Below are 16,692 nucleotides of genomic sequence, written 5' to 3' on the forward strand. Positions count from 1 at the left end.
TTATATTGGTTTCACTGGTAAAAATAAATAATTGAAATGGGTATATATTTGTTTTTTATTAAGTTGCCTAATAATTATGCACAGTAATAGTCACCTGCACACACAGATATCCCCCTAAAATAGCTAAAACTAAAAACAAACTAAAAACTACTTCCAATAATATTCAGCTTTGATATTAATGAGTTTTTTGGGTTCATTGAGAACATGGTTGTTGTTCAATAATAAAATTAATCCTCAAAAATACAACTTGCCTAATATTTCTGCACTCCCTGTACAGCTTTCATATTATGTTACAAAAAAAAACCTTTTTTTGCAATCTACAACATCTGGATTAGTCAGTGCGCAATTTAAGCTAGAAATACACCCATCATTTTCTGGGGTTTTAAAAACACACTTTTTTTTAACAAAAAACACAATTTTAGGCCTTGCAGCATCAGCACGTGTGAAATTACAGGCTTATATACTGCTGTCAAATTCAGTTGTTAAACAAACACTCGTTTGGGCAAAAAAAAAAAAAAAGTTGGCAGCCTTTGATGCAGATGTCATTGTGAGATACACCCTTAATACATTTAGGTTAGATTCAGAGATTTTAAATACCGCCATTTGGTGCACCAATATTGAATTCAGACCTTCACTAGTTCAGGCCGTGTGAGATACACCCTCTACATACAGGGGTTTAATTCAGGCATTTGAAATACAGCCATTTGAAATACAGCCATTTTGGGCAAAGAAATATTTAATCCCTGACGAAGAAGCCCGCTGGCTTCGAAACGCGTAGGATTGTTTTTGGTCCTCAGAAGTATCCGTACCACAGTTGTGATGTCACACGCTGCGCCCTCGGATTCCCTTACCATCACGCTCCTTCGTGCACGCGCCAGCTGCCGGCCGGAGCGGCGCGCGCTTTATTGAAGTTTTGAGCAAGAAGAACCACTGCCCTTCCCGCACTGATTAGTGCCCACAAAAATCGAATCTGGATCAGGAGCATTCCCGAACCTACATCCAGCGATACAGGTACTCATTTCTCCCCTGTGCCCCATGTCTCTTTTCTTTCCAGCGCTGATACCACACTTTTATATTTGAAATACATTCATCCTTTGGATCGCGGCAACCGTTATCTTTCAGGTATTCAGCAGCGGCTCTGTGTACAGCTGTTCACAGAGAAAGGACATACTGTGACAGCGCAGATACAACTATCGAAATCCCAATATTTAATTCAGGCCTACACTGGTTCAGACCCTGTGAGATACACTCTCTACATACAGGGGTTTGATTCAGGCATTTGAAATACAGCCATTTTGGGCAAATAAATATTTAATTCAGGCCTACACTGGTTCAGACCGTGTGAGATACACTCTCTACATACAAGGGTTTGATTCAGGCATTTGAAATACAGCCATTTGAAATTCAGCCATTTTGGGCAAAGAAATATTTAATTCAGGCATACACTGGTTCAGACCGTGTGAGATACACCGTCTACATACAGGGGTTTGATTCAGGCATTTAAAATACAGCCATTTGAAATACAGCCATTTTGGGCAAAGAAATCTTTATTTCAGGCCTACACTGGTTCAGGCCGTGTGAGATACACCCTCTACATACAGGGGTTTGATTCAGGCATTTGAAATACAGCCATTTGAAATACAGCCATTTTGGGCAAAGACATATTTAATTCAGGCCTACACTGGTTCAGACCGTGTGAGATACACCCTCTACATACAGGAGTTTGATTCAGGCATTTGAAATACAGCCATTTTGGGCAAAGAAATTTTTATTTCAGGCCTACAATGGTTCAGACCATGTGAGATACACCCTCTACATACAGGGGTTTGATTCAGGCATTTGAAATACAGCCATATGAAATCCATTTTGGGCAAAGAAATATTTAATTCAGGCTTATACTGGTTCAGGCCCTGTGAGATGCACCCTCTACATACAGGGGTTTGATTCAGGCATTTGAAATACAGGCATTTTGTGAAAAGAAATCTTTAATTCAGGCCTATACTGGTTCAGGCCCTATGAGATACACATTCTACATACAGGGGTTTTATTCAGGCATTTGAAATACAACCATTTTGTGCAAGGAATTCTTTAATTCAGGCCTACACTGGTTCAGGCCGTGTGAGATACCCCCTCTACATACAGGGGTTTGATTCAGACTTTTGAAATACAGCCATTTGAAATATAGCCATTTTGGGCAAAGAAATATTTAATTCAGGCCTATACTGGTACAGGCCCTGTGAGATACACCCTCTACATACAGGGGTTTGATTCTGGCATTTGAAATACAGCCATTGGAAATACAGCCATTTTGGGCAAATAATATTGAATTCAGGCCTATAATGGTTCAGGCCCTGTGAGATACACCCTCTACATACAGGTGTTTGATTCATGCTTTTGAAATACAGCCATTTGAAATACAGCCATTTTGGGCAAATAAATCTTTAATTTACGCCTACACTGATTCAAGCCGTGTGAGATACACCCTTTACATACAGGGGTTTGCTTCAGGCATTTGAAATACAGCCATTTGGTGCACCAATATTGAATTCAGGCCTACACTGGTTCAGGTTCTGTGAGATACACCCTCTACATACATGGGTTTGATTCAGGCATTTGAAATACAGCCATTTGAAATACAGCCATTTTGGGCAAAGAAATCTATAATTTAGGCCTACACTGGTTCAGACCGTGTGAGATACACCCTTTACTTAGAGGGGTTTGATTCAGGCATTTGAAATACAGCCATTTGAAAAACAGCCATTTTGGGCAAATAAATATATAATTCAGGCCCAGTGAGATACACCCTCTACATACAGGTGTTTGATTCAGGCTTTTGAAATACAGCCATTTGAAATACAGTCATTTTGGGCAAAGACATATTTAATTCAGGCCTACACTGGTTCAGACAATGTGAGATACACCCTCTACATACAGGGGTTTGATTCAGGCATTTGAAATACAGCCTTTTAGGGCAAAGAAATCTTTAATTCAGGCCTAAACTGATTCAAGCCGTGTGAGATACACCCTCTACATACAGGGGTTTGCTTCAGGCATTTGAAATACAGCCATTTGGTGCACCAATATTGAATTCAGGCCTCCACTGGTTCAGTTCCTGTGAGATACACCCTCTACATACAGGGGTTTGATTCAGGCATTTAAAATACAGCCATTTGAAATACAGCCATTTTGGGAAAATAAACATTTATTTCAGGCCTATACTGGTTCAGGCCCTTTGAGATACACCCTCTACATAAAGGGATTTGATTCAGGCTTTTGACATACAGCCATTTGAAATACAGTCATTTTGGGCAAATAAATCTTTAATTCAGGCCTACACTGGTTCAGACCGTGTGAGATACACCCTCTACATACAGGGGTTTGATTCAGGCATTTGAAATATTGCCATTTGAAATACAGCCATTTTGGGCAAAGAAATCTTTATTTCAGGCCTACACTGGTTCAGACCGTGTGAGATACACCCTCTACATACAGGGGTTTGATTCAGGCATTTGAAATACTGCCATTTTGTGAAAATAATTCTTTAATTCAGGCCTACACTGGTTCAGGCCCTGTGAGTTACACCCTCTACATACAGGGGTTTTATTCAGGCATTTGAAATACAGGCATTTGAAATACAGCTATTCTGGGCAAATAAATCTTTATTTCAGGCCTACACTGGTTCAGACCGTGTGAGATACACCCTCTACATACAAATGTTTGATTCAGGCATTTGAAATACAGGCATTTTGTGAAAAGAGATATTTAATTCAGGCCTACACTGGTACACGCCCTGAGAGATACACATTCTACATACAGGGGTTTGATTCAGGCTTTTGAAATACAGCCATTTTGTGCAAAGAAATCTTTAATTCTGGCCTACACTGGTTCAGGCCGTGTGAGATAATCCCTCTACATACAGGGGTTTGATTCAGACATTTGAAATACAGCCATTTTGGTGCACCAATATTGAATTCAGGCCTACACTGGTTCAGACCGTGTGAGATACACCCTCTACATACAGGGATTTGATTCAAGCATTTGAAATGCAGCCATTTTGGGCAAAGAAATATTTAATTCAGGCCTATACTGGTTCAGGCCCTGTAAGATACACCCTCTACATAAAGGGGTTTGATTCAGTCTTTTGAAATACATACATTTGAAATACAGCCATTTTGGGCAAAGAAATCTTTAATTCAGGCCTACACTGGTTCAGGCCCTGTGAGATATTCATTCTACATACAGGGGTTTGATTCAGGCATTTGAAATATAGCCATTTTGTGCAAGGAAATTTTTAATTCAGGCCTACACTGGTTCAGGTCCTGTGAGATACACCCTCTACATACAGGGGTTTGGTTCAGGCATTTGGAATACAACCATTTTGGTGCACCAATATTGAATTTAGGCCTACACTGGTTCAGACCGTGTGAGATACACCCTTTACATGCAGGGGTTTGATTCAGGCATTTGAAATATTGCCATTTTGTGAAAAGAATTCTTTAATTCAGGCCTACACTGGTTCAGTCCCTGTGAGTTACACCCTCTACATACAGGGGTTTTATTCAGGCATTTCAAATACAGGCATTTGAAATACAGCTATTCTGGGCAAAGAAATATTTATTTCAGGCCTATACTGGTTCAGGCCCTGTGTGAGATACACCCTCTACATACAGGGGTTTGATTCAGGCATTTGAAATACTGCCATTTGAAATACAGCCATTTTGGGCAAAGAAATCTTTATTTCAGGCCTACACTGGTTCAGACCGTGTGAGATACACCCTCTACATACAGGGGTTTGATTCAGGCATTTGAAATATTGCCATTTTGTGAAAATAATTCTTTAATTCAGGCCTACACTGGTTCAGTCCCTGTGAGTTACACCCTCAACATACAGGGGTTTGATTCAGGCATTTCAAATACAGGCATTTCAAATACAGCTATTTTGGGCAAAGAAATATTAATTTCAGGCCTATATTGGTTCAGGCCATGTGAGATAAACCCTCTACATACTGGGGTTTGATTCAGGCATTTGAAATACAGCCATTTGAAATACAGCCATTTTGGGCAAAGAAATATTTAATTCAGGCCTATACTGGTTTAGGCCCTGTGAGATACACTCTCTTCATACAGGGGTTTGATTCAGGCTTTTGAAATACAGCCATTTAAAATACAGCCATTTTGGGCAAAGAAATATTTAATTCAGGCCTATACTGGTTCAGGCCCTGTGAGATACACCCTCCACATACAGGGGTTTGATTCAGGCATTTAAAATACAACCATTTTAAATACAGCCATTTTGGGCAAAGAAATATTTTATTCAGGCCTATTCTGGTTCAGGCCCTGTGAGATACACCCTCTACATACAGGGGTGTATCTCACCCCTGTATGTATTCAGGATTTTGAAATGCAGCCACTTGAAATACAGCCATTTTGGGCAAATAAATATTAAATTCAGGCCTACACTGGTTTAGACCGTGTGAGATACACCCTCTACATACAGGGGTGTGATTCAGGCATTTGAAATACAGCCATTTTGGGCAAAGAAATATTTTATTCAGGCCTATTCTGGTTCAGGCCCTGTGAGATACACCCTCTACATACAGGGGTGTATCTCACCCCTGTATGTATTCAGGATTTTGAAATGCAGCCACTTGAAATACAGCCATTTTGGGCAAATAAATATTAAATTCAGGCCTACACTGGTTTAGACCGTGTGAGATACACCCTCTACATACAGGGGTGTGATTCAGGCATTTGAAATACAGCCATTTTAAATACAGCCATTTTGAGCAAAGAAATATTTAATTCAGGCCTATACTGGTTAAGGCCCTGTGAGATACACCCTCTACATACAGGGGTTTGATTCAGGCTTTTGAAATACAGCCATTTGAAATCATTCAGGCATTTTAAATACAGCCATTTGAAACACAGCCATTTTGGGCAAATACATATTTAATTCAGGCCCTGTGAGATACACCCTCTACATACAGGTGTTTGATTCAGTCTTTTAAAATACAGCCATTTGAAATACAGCCATTTTGGGCAAAGATATATTTAATTCAGGCCTACATTGGTTCAGACCATGTGAGATACAACCTCTACATACAGGGATTTGCTTCAGGCATTTGAAATACAGCCATTTGGTGCACCAATATTGAATTCAGGCCTACACTGGTTCAGGTCCTGTGAGATACACCCTCTACATACAGGGGTTTGATTCAGGCATTTGAAATACAGCCATTTGAAATACAGCCATTTAGGGCAAATAAATATTTATTTCAGGCCTATACTGGTTCAAAATGGCTGTATTTCAAATGGCTGTATTTCAAATGCTTGAATCAAACCCCTGTATGTAGAAATACAGCCTATACTGGTTCCGGCCCTTTGAGATACACCCTCTACATACAGGGGTTTGATTCAGGCTTTTGAAATACAAAGGGCCGGAACCAGTATAGGCTGTATTTCTACATACAGGGGTTTGATTCAGGCATTTGAAATATAGCCATTTTGTGCAAAGATATATTTATTTCAGGCCTACCATTGTTCAGACCTTGTGAAATACACCCTCTACATACAGGGGTTTGATTAAGGCCTTTGAAATACAGCCATTTTGTGCAAAGAAATCTTTAATTCAGGCCTACACTGGTACAGGCCGTGTGAGATACCCCCTCTACATACAGGGGTTTGATTTAGTCATTTGAAATGCAGCCATTTTGGTTCACCAATATTGAATTCAGGCCTACATTGGTTTAGACTGTGTGAGATACACCCTCTACATACAGGGGTTTGATTCAGGCATTTGAAATACAGTCATTTGAAATACATCCATTTTGGGCAAAGAAATATTTCATCCTCTACCAGCTCCTCGTCCGGTCAGCGTAACACCTTCACCACCAACTTCAGCACAGCCAGGTGTAAACGACAGCAGGCAGTTTTAAAACTTATCTGTTTGGGGGACAAACCCCACACTGCACAGGAGTTGTGGACGGGCCTTGAACAACAGACCGATGAGTGGTTTGTGCCAGTCAGCCTCAAGCCTAGCCTGGTGGTGTGCGATAATGGGCAAAATCTCGTAGCAGCTCTGAGACTAGCCGGTTTAATGCACATCCCTTGCCTGGCGCATGTGCTGAATTTGGTGGTGCAGAGATTCCTTAAATTACCCCGATATGTCAGAGCTGCTGCATAAAGCAGCCGTCTGTGCGTGCTTTTGGCGTTCTCACCCTGCTGCTGCTCGCTTGTCAGTGCTGCAGCGCAACTTCGGCCTTTCCGCTCACCGCCTCATATGCGACGTGCCCACAAGGTGGAACTCCACCTTGCATATGCTAGCCAGACTGTGCGAGCAGCAGCAGGCGATAGTGTAGTTTCAGCTGCAGCACGCACGAGTGAGTCGCTCGGCGGAAGAGCACCACTTCACCACCAATGACTGGGCCTCCATGCGAGACCTGTGTTCCTTGTTGCGCTGTTTTGAGTACTCCTTAACATGGCCAGTGCCGATAACGCCGTTCTCAGCGTTACTATCCCACTTCTATGCCTCCTTAAAAAAAACGCTCCTTGCGATGATGGAGAGGATGTGGCACAGGAGGAGGAGGAGGAAGAGGAATGGTTTCGTAGGGTTTCCGGCCAGTCATTCCCAAGTGGCTCCGAGGGTGGGTTCCTGCATCCACAAACCCAAGGTACACAATTGTCCAGCCAGGGCACAGTTCTGGATGAGGAGGTGGAGGATGAGGAGATGGAGGAGGAGGAACCATGTTCACAGCAGGATGGCACCCAGACCAGCTCATGGCCATCACTGGTGCGTGGATGGGGGGATACAGAGGACACAGACGATACACCTCCCACAGAGGACAGATTTTTGTTGCCTCTGGGCAGCCTGGCACACATGAGCGATTACATGCTGCAGTGTCTCCGCAACGACCGCCGAGTTGCCCACATTCTAACTTGTGATGATTACTGGGTGGCCACGCTGCTGGATCCCCGTTACAAGGACAAAGTACCATCCTTATTTCCTTCACTGGAGCGTGATCGTAAGAGGCACGAGTAAAAGCGCACGCTGGTAGACGCGCTGCTGGTGGCATTCCCACCTGACAGCGAGGGCACAATGGAAGCACAAGGCGAAGGCAGAGAACGAGGAAGAGGTCGCGAACGCAGCTGGGGCACCTCCAGCACCTTAGAAGGCAGGAATAGCGTGGCCGAAATGTGGAAAAGCTTTGTCAGCACGCCACAACAACCAGCACCACCAACTGATATGGAACGTCTTAGCAGGAGGCAGTATTTCACCAACATGGTGGAGCAGTATGTGTGCACACGCCTACACGTACTGAATGACAGGTCTGCCCCCTTCAACTTCTGGGTCTCCAAATTGGGCACATGGCCTGATCTTGCCCTTTACGCCTTGGAGGTGCTGGCCTGCCCTGCAGCCAGTGTATCATCTGAACGTGTGTTTAGCATGGCAGGGGGCATCATCACAGACAAGCGCAGCCGCCTGTCCACAGCGCAATTGCTTATGTTTGTATTTTGGATATTTCACACTCTTTTGGAGTGTACCTTAATTTAAAAAAATTAAATTAAAACCAAAAACCCATGTTGGCTATCTCGTCCTCCTCCACCACCACTTCCATCTACTCTGCTACGTCCACCGCCTCCTCAAACTCCTACTCCATATGGAACTCCACCTCATAAATAATAATTTTTTTTTTTTTTGTACGTGTTTTATTTTAGATCATTTTACTACTTTGTCATTTACATTTTCGGTAAAATTCACCAATTTTTGGGTGTATAGTACCACTGCTATACCTAGTAGGCCGGTTAAAAATAAAATAAAATTGTCATTAACATTTTCGCGTGAAATTCACCAATTTTTGGGTGTATAGTACCACTGCTATACCTATTAGACCGGTAAAATAAATGAAAAAATTATCTGTTACATTTTTGGGTGAAATTAACAAATTTTTGGGTGTATAGTACCACTGCTATACCTAGTAGGCCGGTTAAAAATAAAATAAAATTGTCATTTACATTTTCGGGTGAAATGAACCAATTTTTGGGTGTATAGTACCACTGCTATACCTAGTAGGACGGTTAAAAAAAAAAAATTCATTTTCGGGTGAAATTTACCAGTTTCTTTGTGTATACAACCACTGCTATACCTAGTAGGCCGGTTAACAAAAAATAAAATAAAATTGTCATTTACATTTTCGGGTGAAATTCACAAATTTTTGGGTGTGATGTACCACTGCTATACATATTAGACCGGTAAAAAAAAAATACCATTTGTCAGTTACATTTTATGGTCAAATTCACCAATTTTTGGGTGTAATATACCCCTCCTCTACCTAGTTGACAGCTTAATAAATTTCAATAATTTTTATTTTACATTTTCGGGTGACAATAAACAATTGTTTTCTGTCATAGACCCCTGCTCTACCAAGTAGACAGTTTAATTAATTTCTGTAATTTTTCTGTTACATTCTTGGGTTGACATTATTCAATTTTAGACGTGAATAAACCCCTGCTCTGCATATGTGACAGGGAATAAAATTTCTGAAATACTTGATGCACGCCACCTCCTTTGATTCAATGCTTAAACTTAAAGGGCTTCTGTCACCCCACTAAACCTTTTTTTTTGCTTACTTATAATCCCCACACTGCGATTTATGCCTACATAATCAAATTAATAATTTTGGTCCTGTAGATTTTGTTTAAAACATGCTTTTAAAATATGCAAATTACCTTGCTACCAGCAAGTAGGGCGGCTACTTGCTGGTAGCAGCCGCATCCTCCGATCCTAAAGACGCCCCCTCCGCATTGTGATTGACAGGGCCACGGAACGGAATCGTTCTCTGCTGGCCCTGCCTGTTAGCATTCAAAATCTGGCGCCTGCGCCGCGGCCGTACCTGTCTTCAATCGGCGCAGGCGCACTGAGAGGCGCCCTTTAAACAAGTTGTATCACATTTAAGCTTCAATAATTTGTCCCACATTTCCGCTATAGTCTTTTGGCCAACATTTGCGCCTCAATACCTTTTCCCACAATTCCGCTTGACTCTTTTGGCCCACATTTGGGCTTCTGCAATTTGTCCCACATTTGCGCCTCAATAGCTTTTTCCACATTTCTGCTCGATCCCAAATTTTCTTTATACATTTATCTCCCTTAAATTTGATCTCTTTTTCTCACGCTCCCTCTTCAGCCTGGAACCCTGATTCCCCGTCACCCGTAATCACCATGGTAGGCGCATAAAAGAACATCGAAATTTGATAGAGCAGATATCAAATTGGATCGTGAACATCACGGGGACGTGCGACATGGTGGGGCAGTAAGTATGCACATGCCTACACAAACTAACTGACAGGGGTCAGCCCCTGCAACTTCTGGGTCTCCAAATTGGGCACATGGCCTGAGCTTGCCCTTTACACCTTGGAGGTGCTGGCCTGCCATGCAGCCGGTGTATTGTCTGAACTTGTGTTTAGCACGACTGGAGGGTTATATTTCCCAATGTTTTGGGGAGTACCCTAACTTAAAAAAATATAAATACATTTTAAACCAAAAAGCAGTGTAGGCTACCTCCTCCTCCTCCACTTCCACCTACACCTCCACATCCACCGCCTCCTCAACCTCCTACTCCATATGGACCTGGTCCTCCTAGATCAAGATTATTTATTTTTATTTTTACGTATTTTATGTTTTTTTTAAGTCGTTTCCTTATCCACATTTGTTTGCAGAGCACTTGCCATTCTCTTAACCACATTTTGCAGCCCTCTAGCCCTTTCCATTACATTTTTACAGCCATTTTAGTGCTCAAAAGTTCGGGTCCCCATTGACTTCAATGGGGTTCGGGTTCGGGGTCAAGTTCGGGTAAAGTTTGGGTCAAGTTCAGGTCCCGAACTCAAACTTTTTTCCGAAGTTTGGCTGAACCCGTCGAACATCCAGGTGTCCGCTCAACTCTAGTTATATAGCATCATAAATCAATATAATGCTATGTGACGGGTGCTGCGATGCGGACTCGCTGCGGGAGGAACGCTCGTCTGCAAGGGGATAAGGTGCCACTCCTTCAAGACAAATCAAAAAAATTCACAGAAAAAAGATACAAAACATCCTGCACGATATGATATACGATACGCATGGCTACATTTATAAATTCACGGAAAATAATGCACTAAAACAATAGATACAAACATATGTGCTTTGTAGGGGGGCACAGATCTGTTTTGATCAAAATACATTGGCTAAGAGTCTCAGATTTTATCATTAGAGTCCATATATTATGTTTGCATCTATTGTTTTAGTGCATTATTTTCCGTGACTTTATAAATGTAGCCATGCACATCCGCATATTTACTATCATATCGTGCAGGATGTTTTGTATCTTTTTTTCTGTGATTTTTTTTTGATCCAGGAAAGGCAAAAAACAAACAAAAAAACTGTGAGTTAGAAGCCAATTTTCCTCACTTTATCTATTTATTTATTTATAAAAAAAAATTATGTAGATATAGACATCTAAAATTAAAAATTTTCATAAAAATTATTTTAAAATATGTGTTTCCGATGACACATTCCCTTTAACCCCTTCCTGATGCAGCGGTTTTCCTTTTTGTGTTTTTTTTTATTTTTTTTCACTCCCTGCCTTCCCGGAGCCATAACGTTTTGCGGGACAAGTTTTACTTTCTAATGCCACCATTTAATATTGCATACAATGTAGTGGGAAGTGGGAAAAAAATTCCAAATGGGGTGGAATTTGAAAAATAAAAAAAAAATGATTCCGCCACAGTTTTACGGGTTTTGTTTTTACAGTGTTCACTATGCTTTAGAACTTGAGCTTTTCACTTTCCAGGTCAGTATGATTATGACAATACCACACATGTATAGTTTTTCTTGCTTTTTAATACTGAAACAAATAAAAGCTTTTGAAAAAAAAAATGTTTTTCTTGTAAATAGAAATAATGGTAGCAGGCACTCGCTATTACCACTGGATACACATATATTTTAATAGATTGTAAATAAAATAACAATAAAATATCAATAAAAATAATAAAATTAATGACTATGCGTCCTCAGCTATGTAGCTGAACTCTCTGAGTACGTTATATACACTTTAGTAGAGCGGCTCAGTACAGTCCATAGTTAGTAGTCACTGTTTGTTTGTCGTTTTTATGTATTAGTAACAAGTTCCAACGTAACAGTTATTTGAACAGAACAGTTCTGGATATGATGTTCATAATTCCGTTAGTACAGAAAAGGTCCCCATGTTAAATATGCCAAGTAGGATGGTCAAATGGTTGGTTGTACACACCATAATGCAGACACTGGCACTTGGTTTGATCTTCATATACTAACAAACTAATATCTGCAGAACAATTTTACACCTTTTGTCTGTTATGGTAACTCACATTTTCTGGGGGTGCTGTCATCTCGAGGATGTGCCTGGACGCGGCATCCCGCGTGGTCTATGGCACTGCTCTTACCTCTGATTCTGACTTCCCCTTTATGGAGTTCTCTATATGGACACTTTCTTCCTTTGGTGATGTTTCGTAGCAGGAGCTGAGTGCTGCGCTGCGTGTGATCTCGTAAGTCAGCGGTCCTCGAGGTTCCCGGCGGCGTGTACTTCCGGGTGTGATGGCGTACCTCTGCCACGTGACTTCAGGCTCCGGTCATGTGACTCAGAAGCTCCGTAGACCAAATGCTGATTCAATAATAACTGCTTTAAGGATCCTTTTCTTCCAGGTGTTGTGTGATCACTTTAGTATAAGATGGACCCTTTCTTTCCTTAGACGCGTTTCGGGACACAATGTCCCTTCATCAGTGAGTAAGGGTCTTCCTCCGGATCCCCGCTTTTTATAGGGAATTGTGGGTTTGTGTCATATATTAACTCTAAAATCCGGAGCCTGGACTATATGGACATGGATAATGTACACTCACCTAAAGAATTATTAGGAACACCATACTAATACGGTGTTGGACCCCCTTTTGCCTTTAGAACTGCCTTAATTCTACGTGGCATTGATTCAACAAGGTGCTGATAGCATTCTTTAGAAATGTTGGGCCATATTGATAGGATAGCATCTTGCAGTTGATGGAGATTTGAGGGATGCACATCCAGGGCACGAAGCTCCCGTTCCACCACATCCCAAAGATGCTCTATTGGGTTGAGATCTGGTGACTGTGGGGGCCATTTTAGTACAGTGAACTCATTGTCATGTTCAAGAAACCAATTTGAAATGATTCGAGCTTTGTGACAGGGTGCATTATCCTGCTGGAAGTAGCCATCAGAGGATGGGTACATGGTGGTCATTCTGTTTACCCCAAATTCGGACTCTACCATTTGAATGTCTCAACAGAAATCGAGACTCATCAGACCAGGCAACATTTTTCCAGTCTTCAACAGTCCAATTTTGGTGAGCTTGTGCAAATTGTAGCCTCTTTTTCCTATTTGTAGTGGAGATGAGTGGTACACGGTGGGGTCTTCTGCTGTTGTAGCCCATCCACCTCAAGGTTATGCGTGTTGTGGCTTCACAAATGCTTTGCTGCATACCTCGGTTGTAACGAGTGGTTATTTCAGTCAACGTTGCTCTTCTATCAGCTTGAATCAGTCGGCCCATTCTCCTCTGACCTCTAGCATCCACAAGGCATTTTTGCCCACAGGACTGCCGCATACTGGATGTTTTTCCCTTTTCACACCATTCTTTGTAAACCCTAGAGATGGTTGTGCGTGAAAATCCCAGTAACTGAGCAGATTGTGAAATACTCAGACCGGCCCGTCTGGCACCAACAACCATGCCACGCTCAAAATTGCTTAAATCACCTTTCTTTCCCATTCTGACATTCAGTTTGGAGTTCAGGAGATTGTCTTGACCAGGACCACCCCCCTAAATGCATTGAAGCCACTGCCATGTGATTGGTTGACTAGATAATTGCATTAATGAGAAATAGAACAGGTGTTCCTAATAATTCTTTGGTGAATATTCTGGTTGTCATCACCATATTCTGCCCCATAACTTTTTTACAGTTATGTCTGTGGAGTTGTGTGAGTGTTCTGTTTTTGTTAATACCATTTTAGGGTGTGTATGACTTTTTGATCACTTTTTATTATTTTTTCAATTATACCATGTGATAAGCTTTTTGTATATTTTTTTATATTTTTTTTACAAAAAATGTTTATTTTTATTTTGGGGAAAAGGGATTTTTTTTTTTACCTTTTTGTTACGTCCACAATTAGACCCCCACTTGCAATCATCAGATTACATGCTGGCCTGAACTGTAATATACAAGAAAGCCTGGAAGTACAGACTCGGGCTCATTACTATGAATGAACTCCTTCGATCATCGCCGGGGTGAGTCATTCCTTACCTGGAAGCATGTGCTTCCGGGTTTTAGCCCTCTCAGTCGCCTTGTCTGCTATGTAAAACAGGAGGCACTCACTCCGCGGACACCTTTAGAGAAAAATTGATCGCTATTATCTTCCTCTGGTTGTTGCAGGAGAAGTAAAACAATTAGGGATGTCATTGTGAGGACTAATTTCCAAACACTAGAACGAAATTGGTTAGAAAAATGCCCCCTAAAAGGTAACTTTGCGGTCACTGCTCCATGTGTAAATACAATCATAGAAAGAGATTTTTAAAGTTAGGAGGTACTGAGTGCTTGGTCAATCAATTTATCTCTTGCAAAACGCAATTTGTAGTTTATGCAATTTTTTGCCCGTGGGAGGTTCTACATTGGTAAAACCATTTGATGTTTGTACATCAGATTCAGAGAACATAGGAGATCTGTAGTGACAAGAATTGGGGCTACTAGATTGATTGATTACGTACATGAAATACATGGAGGTAAGGGCTCGTTCACACGACCGTGCCGTTTTTTGCAGTCCGCAAATTGCAGATCCGCAAAAAACGGAGGCCGCCCGTGTGCCTTCCGCAATTTGCAGAACGGCACAGGAGGCCCATTATAGAAATGCCTATTCTTGTCCGCCAAACGGACAAGAATAGGACAGGATTTATAATTTTTGCGGTGCCACGGAACAGAGCAACGGATGCGGACAGCAAGCAGAGTGCTGTCCGCATCTTTTGTGCACCCATTGAAATGAATTGTTCCGTATACGGACTGTATGCGGAACGCAGAAAACGGCCTTTATACGGAACGCAAAATACGTTCGTGTGAACAAGCCCTAATAGTAATGTTTTAAAATGTGCAGGGATTTAAGTTGTCCAGCCCCTAATACGGGGTGGTGATAGTGGTCGTATTTTACTCCAGAAAGAAGCAGCCTGGATTATAAAAAGTAGAGCCATGGGCCCTCTGGGGTTAAATGATAAAAACGACCTGGCAGTGTTTTTATAGTATTATTAGTTTATGTGTGTTTTTTTTGTTTGCCTTGTCTTCTGATTGGTCTTCATACATGTGTCAGTCACTTAATCAGTGATGAAGGTGTGGGAGTATGAACCAAGCCGATTCAGTCACTGATGGCTTGAAAAAGCGCAACATGCGCGAAATGGCTGTCACCTCCTAGCTGTGTTTTGCCCGCATGACGCTGACCTTTTTATGTGAATAAAGCTGCAAAGAGTATTTTTTGGTGAGTGCTGCATTCTTTTTTCTTTTCTCTCCTTTGATGCAGAGCACTATAAGCATCACATGGAGTGCCCATATCTCTGCAGCACGTAGATACAGGGACATTCTTAGGGCTCATGCAGATGGCCATTGCCCGGCCATACCGGTATTGCAGCCCACAAACAGCGGGTCTGCAAAATAACGGGCACTGGCCGTGTGCACACCATATAACGGATGTGGACCCATTCACTTTAATGGTTCCACAATCCAAAAGGAGTGGTGCGGAATGGATACACGGAACCGCACGGAAGCACTAAGGAGTGCTCCCATGGTTGTCTGTCTGAGCCTCTGCACCGCCAAAAAATAGAGCATGTTTTATTTTATTATGCAGTGCGGACAGATCATGGATTCATTCAAGTTGCGGTCCCCCAATGCACAAAACGGTTCGTGTGCATGAGCCCTTAAAGAAAGCAATACTGGTGGTAATCAACCTCTGCTTTAACATTGCATTTTTACAGCATTCTATCAATTAATTATTTTATTGTTTAGTCATTGAAACTATTAATTGAGTGAAAGGAACTCTAAACATGGAAAATGCACTCATGTTATTCACATGTTACTGCTGAGGCCACTGATTGCCAGGTAATGGTGATGTGCATGTAGATGGCACATTACTAGAGTTGAGCGAACACCTGGATGTTCGGGTTCGAGAAGTTCGGCCGAACTTCCCGGAAATGTTCGGGTTCGGGATCCGAACCCGATCCGAACTTCGTCCCGAACCCCATTGAAGTCAATGGGGACCCGAACTTTTGGGCACTAAAAAGGCTGTAAAACAGCCCAGGAAAGAGCTAGAGGGCGGCAAAAGGCAGCAACATGTAGGTAAATCCCCTGCAAACAAATGTGGATAGGGAAATGAATTAAAATAAAAATAAAAAAAATAAAAATGAACCAATATCAATTGGACAGAGGTCCCATAGCAGAGAATCTGGCTTCACGTCACCCACCACTGGAACAGGCCACTGTCACACATTTAGGCCCCGGCACCCAGACAGAGGAGAGGTTCATTCAACTTTGGGTTGCCCCGCAATATAATGGTAAAATGAAAATAAAAATAGGATTGAATGAGGAAGTGCCCTGGAGTAGAATAATATATTGTTAAGGGGAGG

The 16,692-nt window shown here is 41.8% G+C and overlaps 1 protein-coding gene across 5 annotated transcripts in view; it reads right to left on the reverse strand.

Moving 5' to 3' along the window:
• Positions 1 to 16,692, reverse strand: part of LOC121004861 (rap1 GTPase-GDP dissociation stimulator 1-like) — a 354,733-nt gene that overhangs the window by 280,311 nt on the left and 57,730 nt on the right. For 3 of the 5 annotated variants that reach the window (XM_040437256.1, XM_040437257.1, XM_040437254.1), the window contains exon 1: positions 14,336 to 14,399. The exons of the other annotated variants lie outside the window; for them this stretch is intronic. In XM_040437256.1, coding sequence (XP_040293190.1) covers positions 14,336 to 14,345 — 10 coding nt within the window. In that variant the 5' untranslated portion in view covers positions 14,346 to 14,399. Of the gene's footprint in view, positions 1 to 14,335; positions 14,400 to 16,692 lie in introns of those variants that run through there. 5 annotated transcript variants of the gene reach the window in all.

The sequence above is a fragment of the Bufo bufo genome, chromosome 6 (genome assembly GCF_905171765.1).
Source record: "Bufo bufo chromosome 6, aBufBuf1.1, whole genome shotgun sequence".
NCBI lineage: Eukaryota > Metazoa > Chordata > Amphibia > Anura > Bufonidae > Bufo > Bufo bufo.